Here is a 17,201-nt window from a genome sequence, read left to right as displayed (position 1 = left end):
TGTGGGGGTTTATTTAAGGACCTGAGGCCCGGGAAGTTGCCCTGCCCCCTTCACAGAGACGAGCTGAACCTTGGAGATATCTTCCTTGGGGTGGAGTTTGTGATGAAGCAGTGTCAGGAGGAATCCCTGGATCTGCACGGAGCGCTGACTGTATGAAACAGTAACTTAAGTTATCCTGTCTCTCATGCGTGTAATCCGTCAATGCTTCCAAATGAAGCACAGCAGTACCATTTTCTGTGATTAACTGTTTCATTGCTCCTGTTTCAGGTTGTCACTGCGCACGGGATCTGCCACCTGCTGGGCTACAGGCATGAGACAGAGGAAGAATGGACTGAGGTTTGTAAGGAGACAGTGGCTTTGTGTCCAAATGCATTCCTCCACTCAGACTATAGCTCAAATGGAAATACACTTTGTGCTCAAGTCACAAGATCACGACCCATTACATCACCTTAGAAGATGCCTCCATCGTCACATCTACAAAGACTCAGTTTTTTCTTTTAATCTGTCATCCATAGGTAGATCTATATGAGCTGAGGCTTTTTTTTTATACCATATTTATGAACTTCAAACTGTGTGATGTCTGGATGTTCAAAGTTGATTAAAGGTGTAACATGTTTGCAGATGCAGCAGAGAGAAAACTACATCCTGAGCGAGTACAGCAGACTCACAGGCCGACACCTAGACCCCCTGATGAAGAGGTGCAGTCAGGACAGGTGACCCTGACTGCTGCCTGCAGGCCTGAGATTAAATATTGCACTATGTGATGGTGGAAACTGCTTCTATACTGTTGTGGTTCTTATATTTATTTGAAGACACTCACTGCAGTCTGTATTATAAAATGACTTGTCACTAAACAGTCTGACCTCCTGAAAAAACACTTGATGTGAGCTCTGCTGAAGAGTTTCAAACACCAAAAAACGTCTCAGTTCTTTCATTGGAATATTTTATTAAAATCTGCTTTAGGAAGAGTCGGTTGTGTATGAAGGGTAGAAAAAGCTGTTCATTCTCACTTCACTAATACATGTTATGCTCTTTACACTGCATGTGGGACAGCATGTTCAGGAGAGGCATTTAAGAAACGTCAATCAATGCAGACATTAAAACACCTGGAGAATTAACACCGCGTGGTGCAACAGGAAGTTGGCTAATCAGTGCACACTTCCTAAAATCCCCAAATATAAAGACAGGAGTTGTGTCAAATTTAGTCTGCAGTGATTTAATTTTTAGAAATTAATGCCATGTGCTAATTTGAGGGAATAATCTGCTGTACAGATTAAGTCTATAATAGCATGTTTACGAGTGAGCTTTTTTTTCCCCCCCCTTTCACAGAATAGAAGTTACACAGCCGGTGCCCAGTAATAAACAGAATATTCCACATATTTCATGCCTGACAGGAACTGGTTAATAAAGTGCCCCTTTTATGCTTTTTTAAAAAAAATCTCCCTACAGTTATAGACCAGAAGACAAACAGAAGTGAAAATATCCAGCATCTCCAACACTCACTGTTTATTTATTCCATCATTGAATAAATAGTTGTAGGGTGAAACTGCTTTAAAACAAAAACACAGAGCTGCTGAAAGGCATTGTTTGTAGGCCGTAACGTATCTACATCACGATGTACTGCCCTAGTAGCAGTGAGTTTGGCACATTTTGAAATAAACAGGTGATTCCGACTGTATTTACAGGTAAAAACGTCTTCCAAACATGGCTACAGCTTTATTAACAGTCAGTCTGAGAATATTAATGTTATCAGCTGACCAATCAGAGCAGAAGACAGATGCCTTGAAGGGACAGGCACTAAAACGGAGCAGATAACGGGTTCCTTCCCTGAACAGTAAGGCGTTTAATCCCACAGTTACACTTTAACCATGTAAATGAGCATAACAGGGGCACTTTAAATGCTTAACACTTGTTCTAAAGGTGATGAAATAAAAGATATTATGCAACAGGTACTGTATCTTCTCTGGTTATAAAGTAGTAATGACTTCCATTTGCCTTGGCTCATATTTTGGGCTAATTAAGAGAAACCAACCCCCTTCTATATGCAATAAATATAAAAATCTGTTGGCTTTATAGAAGAAACTCTGACTTGCACACCGTTTCAGATTTGACAAACATTCAAAAACAACAAGGTTGTGCGACTTTCCAAAGTAAAGCTTGTATACACATATTTATAAAACTTTTCTTGGGAGGCACAAGGTCAAAACCCCAAACAAACAACAAAGTGTGATCAACTGAGAAAAGCTCAGTTAAATATTAATGAATGCACGTTCTTTCACACCTGTAAAATATGGAAATAATCACACACACACACAAAAAAAAAAAATCAGGTTGCACATGAAGTACAAAAAGCAACTGGGAAAACATCCACACTGTGGGACAGAAAGCTGTTTTGAATGGACCAGTTTGTGCCAGTAACAAATATTGCACCAAATGTACCCGCTAAATACAACAACCCTCTAAATTCTATAATAGCTTATACTCCAACATAGAATATATCTTTATTTTGCTTATATGGGAAATAAAGGGGTCTGCAAACATACAATCTACAAAGCACCAGGAGTGCCCAGTGTTTGATAGTTTGAAGTAAAAGTCTGAAGAAAAGTCTTTAAGAAAGAAACAACAAAATGAAACCTTACAAAACAGTTGATAAAATTATAGCAAAGAAAGACTCCAGCCCCAAAAACACAGAGGCAAAAATTGATCCACGGAACATTTTAACTGCATTTCTGGTATCTGAAAGAGTCTTGACAGGTCAGCCCCTGTGTCGCCATCATCAGGTGTTATTTTTATCCTGGCCTTTAGTGATCTGTAGAGGAAAAAGGAAGTGCCTGAAGGCTACCTAAAAGGGACGGCAATCAGTAGTATAGGAGGATTCACAGGGCAGCTTTATCTAACAGGATCAGCTGTGGTTGAGTGTGGGTGGGCGTCCAAAGACGTGGCGCTCAGAGGGGCTGCAGGACATTCCTTCCTGCCTCTGAGGTGCTTCCGGCTCCAGATCTCTCCATCTCAGATAGCTGCTCGAACACATCTCTGAGAGATCACAAGGTAGCAGCGTGTTATTAGCAGGGCATCTCACATCATTACAGTGACATCTATAACCAGCTGACAGGAGGACTTGCACACTCACTTGTGCATGTAAAAGAAGATGTATCCGCTACGGTCACGGTCTCGCTGGACGGCTGCTTCCTGCGTGCGAGACACGTCCAGGTCATTGTAGGTCAGCCACGAATGTTTCTTCATATCGTACACGTCACTGATGTAATGGCCTACAGGGAAGATAAAGACGGGGAAAAATCTATCAATATTTGTTCACAGAGCAAGCATTTGGTTCTTGAAGTCTATAGTCACGACAGCGACAGACACAGGGGGGCACACCTACGCCATCCACGTATAGACAAGGATGATGTCACCGGCATTTATCCAAAGTTATTGGACAAATATAACCTCTGCCTGACACATGAGCTAACTTTATGGTTCTAGCTTTAGTATACAGTCAGGTAAATAAGTGTTTGGACAATGCTACTTTTTCTTTCCTTCTTTTTTTTTTAAATTCCACTGTGTTGGTGGCCTGAAAGATTAAAAAACAAAAAACATTTTTATAGCCACATTATCAGTGGCTCCTCCTAAAACCTACAACCATTAAGTTAGCTAATGTCTTAGATTTCAATACTGTTTTACCTGGTCAGCTAATATTCATCATCTAATATCAGATCAGGACAGGCTAGATCATGTTTTTGCTGAAAGGTACTGACCCTTATTTGAGGCTCTCACAAAATTTACTGCTGAAGACAAAACTAAAGGCAAGAGACCCACGAACCCACACCAAGTAAAGACCACACAGTTTCATCCAGCAGTGTTTTCCCTGATTACTTATATTAAGAATCCTTAAATTAACTTTATTTCTGGCTGCCAATTTCTTCATTGACATTTGAGATAAACATCAAAGCAGTTCCTTAAAGTTTTCATACACAGTTTGGACTTAAAGCTCATCTTCATTGTTCCTGAATAATTTGTCACCGTCCAAACACATGAGATAAAGTCAGAGGCACAAACAAACACAAGTGCTCACCAGAGGAGGAGCTGCTCCCGATGTGACTGACCACACTGATGAGTCTGAACGAGTTGGCCAACTCTCCACTCTGTGGGTTACAGGATACATAGGCAGGTTAATGCAGGCCAACAACCAATAAGTTATCATCAGTCTGCTGCTTTATTTAAATCAACTCAGTGTCCTGCAGATTATCTAAGACTTTATCTGTGGTGTGAATTATTTAAACTGACCCTTTATTAAGGTTTACATTTGTAAAACACTGTTTTTATTTTTGCATAGTGACTATATATCCGTTGGATTTAAGGTGAATAAACTATTTGCCATTTTTGTGCTCTGCAGTATTTTACACTGTGTGCCAGCTGGATATACCTCCGCGTTTCTCTTCAGGTTCTCTGCTTCTGCTTCAGTGTACTCCATGTCCAGCACGTCCTCGTTGCCAGAGTCATCATCCGAGCACAGCAGATCAGGCAGGGAGTTGTTAAACTCTGTTGAAAGAGGAGGAGATGATGACGCCGGTGCAGTATTTTCACATTGCTCAGAGTCTGATTAAAGAACACTTTAAACATTTGTTTGTGCTGACTAAACAGATCTGCAAATATCCAGTGAAATTTCTTTGTTTAGTGGCTACGTTTAGTCTTATTTACGTTGCCACACTGCTGCCAGCTGAGCGGGATCAACAGCAACCATCACAATACAAAAATCAGCTGAACACAGTTGGTCAAAGAAGCGTGTGCTGACGATTCCTGGGAGTAAATTGTATTTCTTACCTTGCAAGCTGAGCTCAGTGGCTCTCTTCAAATCATCGTCCTCTCTCATCTCCTGAGCTTCCTGTAGAGATGATGTCATAAGTTTTATTTTCCTGCATCAGGTCTGTTAGTTGGTGAAAGACTTCAGAGTAGTCAATGATATTTAAGGATAATGAGAGATTACTGTAATCTAAAAGCAAATGGAAGGTCATCATTAGTGGAAGCTAGAAAAAAAATTGTTGTGAGCATCTAACACTGGTAGAACTGGTGCACCAAACTCAGGTGTATAATGCTCATTGCATTATACAAAGGTCCATTCGGTCAGAGGGATGTAAATGTAGCATCCCTTCTGATGGGCTCCAACCATTCTCTCTTCAGCAGCTGAAAGTAAGCACTGTTTCCATTTAGGTGCACCAAAGTGTCTCCACTGTGTTGAAATATGAAAACAATTGGGCTGCAGATGTGTTAAATGCTACGTAGTCTCTCTCTGGTCTTACATGCTCCTGGAGGCTCTGTGCCAAAGCCTGCTGCAGCTCCTGTTCTTCCCTCTCCTGATCCAGATTGTACTGCTGGACCCAGTCCAGCTCCCCCTGCTGCTGACCACTCTCTGGAGTTTGGTTCTCCTTGTTTTCATCCATGGTCAGGTCCAAGGAGTCCAGCACATCTACAAGAGTTCAACAAATACTAGAGTCAGCAAACCTGATACGTGAGGTTGGGTTTTTTTGTTGGTAACCCGGGGTTTATGTGAATGTAGAAACCCACAATCAATTTAAGCAGCATGTACTTTCAAGAGAATATGGAACGAAACATGAATGAGCCTTTCTTAGAAGTGTCACATATAATAAAAACCTGATGCAGATCCCGTATAAAAAAACCCAGTCTATTGCAAGTTTAAGTACTCCAAGAAGTGAGTCTGATCACTTGGCAGCCTTCCTAAAATTAATTAATTTTAACTTTAGTGGTCAGCAGAACAAAACAAACAAACAAACAAAAAGTCCCAATCTAACCACTCTTAAAGTTTGCAAACATTTTCCTAAAATAAAAACTTTGTTTCCCCTGAAAGTTGTACATCTACCATCATCTTTGCTGTTAAGAAATCTTGCAATCGATTTGAAACTCATACTGTCTCTGCTTAAATATACCGTTAGAGTACCTGCGGGCTGTTTGCTATCTGCTTCCAGCAGATCTGCGTGATAGGCCAAGTCATGTGCATCTGTGTCCCCAAACCCGGTGTCCGGGCTGCTTGTCGGCTCATCATCCAGAGAAGGAGGTGCAGAGAGCCCGGCCTCTTGGCGACTAATCTCCAGCACAGCCGCTAGCATTTCATCATCATTGATGCCACTGAAGTCTGTTGAATCGATTGCTGCCCCCCTCTGAAAACACATTAAACTGTGTCACAACAGAAGACGCCAGAGGAGGCTGGATTGTGTTTGTTAATGTGTAAAAGCAGATGCTCACCTCTTCAGCGCGATCATCGTCGTCAGGCAGACAGATACTCAGGCGTCGCTTGCGGCTCGCGCTCACCTTCCTGTTAGGCCCCTCTTCGCAGTCAGAGTCCACAAGGATGGGGGTACAGTTGGAGTTGAAAGTTTTCCCTACGATCCTACTACACAAAGTCACATGTTCAGCAAATAAATTCATAAGCCCAAACAGAAAACCCTTCAGTCAGATAACACATTGTTTAAAGAGGCTGTTAAAGCACAAAAGTCATTTTTCCTCTGCAAGTGTTGCAGAACTTACCGAAGAGGCGCTGTGGACGAGTTGACCAACTGTGACGTTTTAAGTGTTCTGGACCTTTGAGAAAAACAAAGGCAAATAAAACTCTTGCTGCTATTGGAGCTCTACTTCTAGGCTGATTGTTAAGTTGTACTTAAAGGAGCAAGTTTTAGTTTAAATTGCAAACTAAATGCTGACTTTATAACATGTAGTCCTCTCTGGGGTATTAAACCAACATGAAAAATCATGGCTGCAGGAGATGTCAAAACATTGCCAATTGGCCTTTTAAAACTGAAATCACTTCAGCCATCTAATGTATTTACACAGAATTAAATTTGTATGCATATTAAAATGTTTTCTCCCATCTTACAAGGCAGCTTGAGGGCTCCAGCCAAGGCTGATGGGGGGTCTTGTAGATTCTGTGCAGTGGGGCAGCAGGGTCAGGTATCGGGGGATCAAGACCTGCTGACCCAGCTTGCTGTTTAGAGACAGCTGAGCGTTAAAGCTGTACCGTTTCAGGTGTAGGATAAGCACTCTGTGAAGACAAAGGTTTTTAGGCACTTAAATTCTTTTTATTCCATAAGTTGGTTATGCTTTCAATGTTTTCCATATGTGCTGCATCTTTAGTGTTTATTGCGTGTCTTTACTGTGTTTGTGTTTAAACAGACTGTAGATACCTGGGTAGTTTACTAAATTTGTGCATAACAGTTGCTGATTTCCCATTGCACTTTTCACACGAATACTCAATTTCCTCCATCTGTAAAAAGAAAAAGTAACTAATTATATATGAAATTACATCCAGCTGATGCTCGTCTCGTTGCGTGAAAGAAATTCTATTTTTTGTGTCTCCTCACAAAGGCTCTCTCAGTTTGTAAACTGCAAACTAAAATGCTACAGTGTTTTTTCTGCTTGAGCCTCATTGCGCATACTAAGCTAATAAGTGCACTCCTCTGACGCTGTTGGTCATTTTTGATCCAACATGGGGGCATCAGGATGACGGGACCAGTGACTCACCCTAAAAAACAGATCCAGGGAATCCTGGATGGAGCGAAGCGGCAGTGTCTTCTTTCTCCGCGGCAAGTCGATGGACAAGTCATTGAATTGTTCTCGCTTGGTCACCACCTCGCCACAGCTGCAACACAACAAAGAGGGAATCAAACACCTTTCACCTTCACCGAGAGTTTTGAATGATGGGCAGGAGACCAGCCTCACCCTTTGCACGTGATGGTGTGCTGCACCTCAAACTCCATGTTGACTGCCACGGGGCAGGTGTAGATCCGCGAGGTGTCTGCTTCGTCACCAGGCTCTGCTTTGACTGCCGATGACGTTCCCTCCAGACCATTCTCACCCACCACAGAAGACGATGAGGAGGAGGCGGCCTCGTTCGTTAAGCTCTTATTCATCTTCTCCACGTCATCCTTCAGCTGGTCCAAGCACTGACTCAAGAATTCATGAGCATCCTGAAAAAACAAGAAACATGTAGGGGTTTAAAACAGGATTTTATTCACAGCCACTTTAAACCACAAGCCTGAAAGATTTAACGTCTTTTGTGCGTTTTTGTTTGTTTGGGGGTTGTTGTTTTTTTTGCCTCTCCTGGTCGGTACTTTAGCAATCAGAATTGTTGTCTGAAGAAAGATGCTCAACGGATTTATTTTTTTAAGTGGAGAAAGTATGGCAATGCCATGTTGGTCCACTTGATTGATCTATAATATTATTGTTTAGTTATTTATTTATTTTATGTTAAGTTATTACAAATTGGACAGACAATTAGACAAAAAGAAAGAAAGGGAGAAAGAAAGACAGAGGGGAAGGGGGGGGCAGTAAGAGACACTGAGAAAATTTGTTAGATCAGCTATTAAAAGAAGAAGAAAATAAAACAAACAACAAGAGAACAACACAATACAGAGATTAAAGCAACAACCTAGATAAGTGTAAATAACAGTAAATACTAAATATTGAATGTTATAAACAAAAAAAAAAAAAAGAACAACACAGAGTTGTGATGATGCACATCTATCACAAAACTATGAGCAGGCAGCCTCAAACAGAAATGGATGGGAAGGGGAAAAAAAGATAATCGCTTTATCGTTTTATTCTCCTTTGAAAGCCAAAAATCATCATTTGAACCAGTGTGCCATCTCATATTTGCTTTATTTTCGCTTTAAATTTGAGACATTTTACTTTCTAAAAGTAAAAGTCACTTTATTGCATTATAGTCAGCTTTTATTTAATTACATTATTATTGAATTGCTGAGCTCTGTACTGTATCACATGTTTCTACATGTTCTACTGTGTTAGATTTTTACTTATTTATCACTTTTAAAACACTTTCCTTTTTGTTTTTAGCCTCTTTCACATAATTTTACCTCGCTGGACACTTGTTGTGTTGTATTGTATTTTACTGCGCTACATACTACTATATATACACACACACCTTTTTTGGTATTGTAGTCTTTGTTCAGTTTTTAGCTGTGGCACCAAAGAAATTTTTGAGCAAATACATTATATCTTCAGAGTCTTCAGTCCAAACACACAGAGTAATAACTAGATAATTATTACTAATTGGATAATAATTAGAATTGCAGATTGTCCTTCAGCAGGTATTCTGAGCCCAAAATGAGCTCAACATTAATAATAAACAGTCTTACTGTAATTTAGGACTAGAGGAAGAGGAAGAAGTTCGAGAAAACACTGGAAAAAGCAAACCTATATTACCTGTTTAATTTCTAAACTGTGCTCTTCAGAACATAAACCTTCTACTACTAAGAGTTATTCTCTACACTATTGTTGTTAAATTTTCAAAGGTGCAATTTAAAGATTTGTTTTGCTGTCCCTTTTCATATGTGGGCACACAATCTCAACTGAAAAGCATACCTGGTCATATACCTGAGTTTAAGTGGGAAACTTACATTCTGCATGTTTCCAGAGAAACGCTCTGCTGTGGAGGAGATGGCACTCTTTACTTTCCTCAAAAGGTCTTTCTTCGTCTCTGGACAGGCCACATCCTTCTTCACCATGAGGTGAGCAAATCGCCTGCACAGAGTGAAGACCGGACACAGATCATAACCAAGTACATTTAAACTGCTTCCTATGTCATTTAACACCTATGTTAAAAATGACAACAATCCAGAGTATTGTTAAAAAACAACAGTTACTATCAACCTATAATAATATAATACAGTACCTGAGCAAGGCATTGATGGGCAACTTCTTCCATGGGATGCTCTGCCTCAGCATGTCATTAGAGAAGGAGGGGAGACTGAAGAGGGACTGCAGGATGGCATTCATGTAGCAGGTGTTGCCCAGGTTGGAAAATCTTAAATGAATAACAGAAGTTTCAAAAACTGCTTGTTGTTTTGATTTTTCCCTTGTTATTTGGTTTCATGGATCCAATGACTTTCATATCAAGTGGAGCTGGCTTATCTGTACCCTTGCAGCGGAGCCTGAGGCTGTGCCAGGGTGGAGGGCCTCTGCTTGTTCCAGCCACCATAGTCCAAGGAGGGTCGTACCTTCTTAAAGGGAGTGGAGTGGTTTGGTAGCACGAGGCTCCTTTTGGCTATGGGGGTCTGTGCAGTACTGGATGGCCTGAGGAGAATTAAAAATCAATCACTGGATGAATAGAAATGTTCTCCCCTGTTATCACCTGTGCCAAGGAGATGACTGGTTCCTTTCATCTGATTTTAACTAATCAAAACCTACCCAGGTTTGAAGCCAGCACTCTAAGCACCCACCATCTGTCTAGCAGGAAGCTTGGAAAAGTCTGCAGGCAGGTGGGAAAGCTTGGCTCAACCTTGTGAAAGTAATTCCCTTTTGAAATTAGATCTGGAACAGAATCTTTAGACCTGATTTTTTCTTATCTAAGATTTCATTTCGGATCTTCATAAATATATATATATATAAGTCAATCAAGACAAATTGGGACACATACTTTTAATTTTTAATTATCTAAAAATTATTAACTAAAATACAGACAGTTAAGATCTTTAAAAAAAAATAATCATAGTTTATGTGACTATATTTTATGTCAAAATATTCACTTTCCCTTGCCTGGTAGGATATAATGCATAGTGGCGATAATGCAGTTAGAAGCTGTTTGTAACCTTGAAACAAAACACATGATGGCTACTAGCTACCAGGTATCAGCAAAGTGGGAGATAATGTATAAATAGAAGAATCACAGAAAGCCAAAGCTAGCATGGAGGGTGGGTACTGTAGAAGTCATCTTCGAAGAACAATCAAAAGGTTCCCTTTAAATAAATATCAAATAGTACTGTTTTTAAATTCGTGATCCTAGGTTCAAATTGCTCCTGCTTTGCATTTTAATTGAGCCATGAAGCAACTCACCTGTCCAGAAAAGAGTGGCTCTGGCTGTAGTCTTTAGTCACAGATCGGCTGCCGTAGAAAGATGATGGCTGAAGGGGAGTTGACCCAAGAGGAGCTACAGTTAAGGAGGCACATGAGTGTATCAGTGTCTGGGAAAAATTTGCATAGAGAATGCTGTGCAACTAAATTACAAAAAGATGGTGCTGCTGGGTTTACCTGAGCTCCTGTTCTCCTCTGACTGCTTCAGCTTTTCTTTGCAGCTCAGAAGAAACTTCCTGGAGGAGGGGTCAGAAGTCGCCTTGTTGTTGCTGAAAAATGTTACTCAAATTCAGTAAAATAAAGTCTATCAATCAAGGTTCGTATTTTGCCGATGAAAGTAGCGACCTACTGATTACCAGTTACAGTTTTAATTATCTCGCCACAAGATTTGCAAAAAACAAACAGGCAGTGGTTCAGACAAAAGGCTGCAGAGATAAGGTCATCCTATGAGTCACCAACAGGACTGCAATTCAGTGCTGATTATACCTCGAGGAGTCGTTTTCCTTTGGGTAATCCTCACTGAGGTCGTTATCAGGAGTGAGGAGTCGCTTTCTCTTCTCGCTCCTGAGAAACAGAAACATCGAATAATTCACATGCCAAATGGGGCAGGATTAAACATTCCTAAATGAATTTAATTTATTCTGTGTAATACTGTCTAAAAATTCCCAGCCTGCCTGTTTTCAGACAGTCCTGTGCGAGTGGGAGTGGAAGCTGCTCTGCTCGGGCTGCCGAGAGGTTTTCTCGGTGTCGTGTCCTCCCGGCCTTCTGCGCTCTGCCGCCTCGGTGTCGTCTGAACACACCAGGAGGAATTAAGTTAAACACATGTACGTTTGTCCACATGTGTTCAAGTTAAGATTGTTATTGCATTCTTGATCACCTGTCGCTCCCCGGACGGGTTGGCCTCATTTTTCACAGATCTGTTCCCGAGCACACTGAAGTTGGCACTTCCGAGGGATGATTTTAAAACTGCAGCATAAACAAAAAGTTCAGGGGGGAAAAAAAGCATAAAAATTATCCCGTTACACTGTAGAGTCAGAATCACTTCAAGTTAATCCATGTGCTTGAACTGAAAATAATAAAAAAATAATAAAAAATAAATAAATAACACTGCTGCATTGCCATGATGCATAAAGCATTCAGATCATAGATTTAAAAGCAGACTAACACACACCTTACTTCACAACAAGCTGTTGCATAAGTTTTTATGACAGCTACAGATGTTTTGTTTATTTAATAGGATAAAAATGAATCCTGTTCTTCAAGCAAACTGATGACATGCAGAGGTGCAAGGCAGCCCAGGTGGAGAAATTTTGTTTTTACACTTAGCAACTAATTGTATTTCTCTATCTGATAAGAAAACTATTCAATCAGATAGTTATTTGTGGTGAATGAAATACATTTACAATTTGAAGCACTTTTAAGCACAACATCTGAAATTCAAGTACCTTTCAAACCTTGAAAAGACAAAATACAATTCAAGCATTTATAAGGATAAGGATTTCAAGCACCTGTACAAACCTTGTTACTGACATTGGGTATCAATTAAATGTAAACCAAATAGATTAAATGACTAGTACGTCTGTTATCAACTGGTGACAATAGCAACAACTAGTCGACTGGTCAGCTCGACGTGCACATCCCTACTTGAAACTCTGCATCAACTTAAGAAATATTAATATATTAACATGAAGCTGCAGAGAAAAAGTGACCATTCTCTGCAAGAAAACCATACAAGGATTAATTCCCAAAAAATAAAAAATAAAAATCTTTTCAGTTTTGGGGTTTTTTTTGTTTGTTTTGTTGTTGTTTTTTTAAATGTGCAGGGGTGTCATTACCTGGCTTTCCTTGCTTCAGCTTTTCAAGGTATTCTTTAGTCTTCTGAACCAAAGGTGGAGGCATCTTGTCCAGCGTGATGACACTGTTATCCTTCAGAGTCAGGACGATGCGGTTGACACTCTGGCTAATATTTTTCACGTTCTGGTTCAGCTGAGAGCAAAGAACAGCAAATATTCGGATTCATGATTATTACTATTACATACAATAGTAATATATACATTGTCATCATCCTTCTCCTCACATCATACTTGTTGATAAAGTATACCTTTGAACAAACTAGTTCTATATGATAAACCTCACTCTATCAGCTATTACTTTCTTCAATAGGTCTTATATCATGCTATCTGAGGAGTGAGGTTCTTAGTGACAAGAGACTCAGAACACTTGACTGTGATGACAAAGTTTGTTTTTGTTTTACTTCTCTTGCTCCAGACTCTTATAGAAAAGCTCTTATATGTCTGTGTGGAAATTATAACAGTCGTGGGGGTTCGATTTTTTGACTTTCCTAGCAGTGGAGCAAGACAGATTCATTACAGTGTTAGAGCCTCCAAGTTTTCCAGACTTTCCTACAAACTTCAGTTATATTGTGTTGGTAGGAGGGGATCGAGAGAAGGCACACACACTTTATTAAAGAAAGTAATAACAAACTTCGTGTGAATGGGTTAGTTAGAGTTTCTGATCTCTTAGACAAACTCCAGCCTCTCTGTCTTAACGCTTTCCCCATCAAAACAACATTTGACAACCTCCCCTGCGCCCATAAAGATGGGTTTTGACACCTGAGTATTTGAATAAAGATGTGGTTTGCATAGGCAGAGACTACCCTCAATAACTTCCGATTTAAACCCAGGCATTTTGTTCCATAAGCAGGCCTGAAATATTACAGAAACGGCTAATCTTTAAAAAAAAAAAAAAACACACACACAAAAAAAAAAAAAAAACACACAAAAAAACCCATCAAAGTTACTTCTAGTAGGGGAGAGTTAAACAGCAGCAGATGCTGTGGTCCTTGTCCTGCATGGCCTACTAGGCATGAACCAGTTTATCTCCTGATGCAGGTTTGGGTCAGAGTGACCCGCCAGGTCACAGCAGATCAGCAGAGCAGAATAAGGACTAAGACAGGAGTGGTTAAGTTGAACTGCAAAAACAAGAGGTTTACTAGTAGGGAAAAGGAGGACAGGAAGCTAGCTGTTTTAGCAGCAACTGAACTTTTAAAATAAGAGGAAGGGTAATATTGACTATTAAAGTTATCAAGCAGTTTTTTCTGACAGAAGAGAAACTTCAAAGAAAGCAGAAAATATAGTTAGGCTGTTGTTACTGTACATTAGTATGAGTGGGGAAAACTGCATGTGAAGCACATTTTCAAAGTCTTTAAACTTTGAAGGTGCCAGTTTTGTTTTAAGATTTTCTAAAACACACATAAATGCAGCACAAACCAGAGTTAATTTTAACTCGTACAACTAATTCAAGATGGACTGGGTGTCTATTCTACTGCCATTTACAAATTATGCGCTTAATTATTCTTTTCAGACCCAATCACATCAGTCAGTCTGAAATATTTTAGTTGTGGAATATGGGATCATCTAAAAGAAGTACAGGCATGGATTAAAAACACTTGACCCAAGGGCTGAACAAACCCTGGCATGTGCCATGGGTGAGATTACGTTTCTAATCCGGTTCATTCATGGCTTCAGTGCAGAGCTACTGCTCATTCATTGCGTAATGCCTCAAAGCTGACAGCTTAGATTCATCTAGTACTGACATGAATCAGACATGTAAGACTGATTTATGGGGTGCCATTTAACAAGTTTGTTCCTGTAATGCTTTAACAAGAAATACCATCTTTTATTTTCCAAAAATGTTCATGCCTTTTTAGTTTGTCATTTATTAAAATTATAAATATATATTTTAACTCAAAAGTACAGTTTTTAAATTTAATGTTGCTGAAACAAGAAAATAATAAAAAAAAAATCTATCTGATCGAGAAATCACTCATCTTTGGAAAAGAGAGTACAGAGAAATGGCTCTTTCCAAAATAAAAGCTATACTATACGCTTCTTCTGGGCTATATTCTCAGCAGCATATTAAACATATCAGGTCCCCATAAGGAGAATCATGTGCTAACGGCTGTCTAAATGACTCGGGTAAAGTTTGTAGCATGCCTGCTTGTTGTTTTTGTCTGCTTCCACTTGTCTTTGCACTAGGATGATGTCGGTGTAAATGTGCAGTCATATTCGTTGTGTTCCCACTAGTGCTGTCAGCGTTAATCTGGATCGCCCCGTGCATGGGGCTGGACGGCGTCAACACGTTAACAAGCTAACTGCGCTAACGCACTAGTTCCCACTAATTGAGCGTTGCGTGGCACATCCGACATACTATTTTACTTTTGTCCATGACGCCCTTACCATCAGGGTCATGCTTCACATGAAAACCAAGATAGTTCCAAACGCCAGATCTGAATAAGGGTGGGGGAGGTTCAATTTCGGGTAGCGTTGAGGCAGTTGCCATGTTGCAACGAGCTTAGTTTCTGTCTTGCTAGCTTGCGCTGCGCTCAATGGATCTGCACTGGACAGCGCAGCCTAGGCCGAGTAGTCGAACGCAGATCCACTGAGCGCTCAACACAGACAGCATCGTCATTAGAAAAGTTGATAAAATAAATAAAACATTTTGTATTGTTCAATACATATGTGTACCGAAAGCACTGTATCAAACGGTTCAATATCGATACGAGTATTGTTGCACCCCAAATAAATAAATAAATAAATAAATAAATAAATAAATAAATGGTTTCTTGCAGGATTATGAGGGTTCTGTGTCTTTTTCTGTTTTAATCAGCTGTTTAATTTGCAAGTCTGGTGCATTCGTACATTTAAAAAAAAAAAAAACTCATTCACTCTTGCACACCAAAATAAGGCGGTGGTATGACTCACCCCAAGGAATCTTATTTTGACATGTGAATTGACCCAACAATCCCAAGAATAACAGGCAACCCACAGTACCTTCTGAGCCAGCTGACCCAAATAAAACAATACTATCTGGATGCAGTGCAAAAGGTTGCTAGATCATAATCAAAGGGACCACTAAAATTGAAATCAGTACCTCTTAGGACATTAACAAAAAAATAACAATAATGAAGACCAATGTGAAAGTAAGACATTATTTGGGGTCTTATAAACAAGCCATCAACTAGTGTTGATTCAATTAAGGCAGAAATAAATATGAGGGGAGAAAAGTAGCAGTAAAATACCTGGAAAGTTTTGGAAGCTCCTCCACAGTTGAATCTCAGGCAGAGGTTAACTTTATTGTCCTTTTCCAAAATCTCAAACGTCCCTTCTTTCCACCTGGTGGTGCCCAGGTCCAGACTGGTGAAACGGATCTTCACAACCCCAGCGCTGGAGAGTTTGGGCACTACAGTTGCCATGGCTTGCTACCCCGTTGGTGCACTTGGGAGACTGGGACTCAAACTAATCCTAAAAAAGACAAATTGGATCCGCTGTCACACAATCTGAGCACATTATATTTATAACAACTGAATGTGTTCAGCAGGAGCAGTTTAAACGAATGGTCAGGTAGTTCTGAATTTGATTACTCTAGTTAAATACTGCAAGAAAATAATGAGCTTAACGAACAGAAGCAGCCACTGAAATGAACATAGCACCTCTTTTTGTAATAACACTAATATCACCTGTAGTAGTCTCGGTGAAAGCAACTTCAAAGTTTCCGATGCTGAGCTCAGATAACGAGAGCAGGCAACCCACGTTGTCAAAGTCACAAGAAAGTACAAACCATCCAAAACAAGCTGACCTGAGTCAGCGCAGCATCTCGCAGCAGAAAAGCGGACCGCACGCTCGCAATGCATTTCTGACAAATAAAACAGCTTGTTTGGCTGCGTGTGGCAGCTCGTGCCTTGTGAATTTCTTTGCTAGCAGCTTCAATAAAAGCCCATGTTTGCATCTGCCATCAAACTAGCCAAACTAACGGCCACTCTGATTCGCAGCAGCCAACGACTGGTACGTGCACAACAACACGGGATGTTCCCTCTCAGCTCAAGGCATTGATGTTCCCACAGAATTACCTGTCCAAACCGGCAACGCCAAGAAAAGGTGCTAGCCAAAAGTAAAAAAGCCCCTTTGGATGCGGATAATGTCGTATGCTCGTCCGCAGCCCCTGAATGGGATGGAGGCCGACGTTAGCACCTCGGCTAACAAGCTAACGGACGCTAGCTAACTGGCTAATTTGCTAGTCTGTAATTTGGTGATGAAAAGCGTATCGCGTTGTGATTACACCGAGCAGGTACTTACCTATCGATGACGAGAGCTTGTCTTCAAACTTCTAAAAGTCCGGTGTCGCTTCTGTAGGTGCTGAGCAGGCAGAAAGTTTGTTTTGCCGGCATTCACCTGCTCTCCGGTGCTGTTGACAGCAGAGCAGCACACGACGCGTCGCTGAGCTGCGCGATGATGGCGGGAATGTGAAAATTTACAACGGAAGTA

The 17,201-nt window shown here is 40.4% G+C and overlaps 2 protein-coding genes across 3 annotated transcripts in view; one reads left to right on the top strand and one right to left on the bottom strand.

The window, feature by feature from the left end:
* LOC102779617 (endoribonuclease YbeY-like) overlaps positions 1-1,438 on the top strand; it is a 3,347-nt gene extending 1,909 nt beyond the window's left edge. The window contains exons 2-4 of the mRNA XM_006807622.3: positions 19-150; positions 268-336; positions 622-1,438. Coding sequence (XP_006807685.1) covers positions 19-150; positions 268-336; positions 622-717 — 297 coding nt within the window. The 3' untranslated portion in view covers positions 718-1,438. The remainder of the gene's footprint in view (positions 1-18; positions 151-267; positions 337-621) is intronic.
* Positions 927-17,159, bottom strand: usp37 (ubiquitin specific peptidase 37). Of its 2 annotated transcripts, none has more exons than XM_006807620.3 (24): positions 17,013-17,159; positions 15,959-16,181; positions 12,714-12,864; positions 11,756-11,844; positions 11,553-11,668; positions 11,365-11,442; positions 11,056-11,147; positions 10,861-10,954; positions 9,946-10,101; positions 9,701-9,832; positions 9,426-9,549; positions 7,729-7,976; positions 7,531-7,648; positions 7,194-7,273; positions 6,887-7,051; positions 6,541-6,594; positions 6,259-6,406; positions 5,954-6,173; positions 5,298-5,464; positions 4,822-4,882; positions 4,424-4,539; positions 4,073-4,142; positions 3,131-3,269; positions 927-3,033 (listed from the first exon to the last, which is right to left on the bottom strand). In XM_006807620.3, the coding sequence occupies exons 2-24, from the start codon at positions 16,130-16,132 to the stop codon at positions 2,946-2,948; spliced, it is 2,880 nt and encodes a 959-aa protein (XP_006807683.2). In that variant the 5' UTR covers positions 16,133-16,181; positions 17,013-17,159; the 3' UTR covers positions 927-2,945. The 2 variants fall into 2 exon arrangements, with proteins under 2 accessions (XP_006807683.2, XP_006807684.2); XM_006807621.3 differs by having other exon boundaries at positions 6,259-6,403.
* Between the last annotated feature and the right edge of the window lie 42 nt (positions 17,160-17,201).

Source organism: Neolamprologus brichardi, chromosome 16 (assembly GCF_056152115.1).
Source record: "Neolamprologus brichardi isolate AB-2024 chromosome 16, ASM5615211v1, whole genome shotgun sequence".
Taxonomy (NCBI): Eukaryota; Metazoa; Chordata; class Actinopteri; order Cichliformes; family Cichlidae; genus Neolamprologus; species Neolamprologus brichardi.
Note: the sequence above shows the minus strand (reverse complement) of the source record. Positions and strands in the feature narration are given on the sequence as shown.

Excerpts from the sequence above, each read along its gene's own strand:
- usp37 (XM_006807620.3), bottom strand. The coding sequence starts at position 16,132 with ATGGCAACTGTAGTGCCCAAACTCTCCAGCGCTGGGGTTGTGAAGATC. Across the intron at positions 11,443-11,552 it reads ACAGGACTGTCTGAAAACAG|GAGCGAGAAGAGAAAGCGAC; the intron begins GCAGGCTGGGAA and ends TCTGTTTCTCAG. Across the intron at positions 10,955-11,055 it reads AGAGGAGAACAGGAGCTCAG|CTCCTCTTGGGTCAACTCCC; the intron begins GTAAACCCAGCA and ends CCTTAACTGTAG.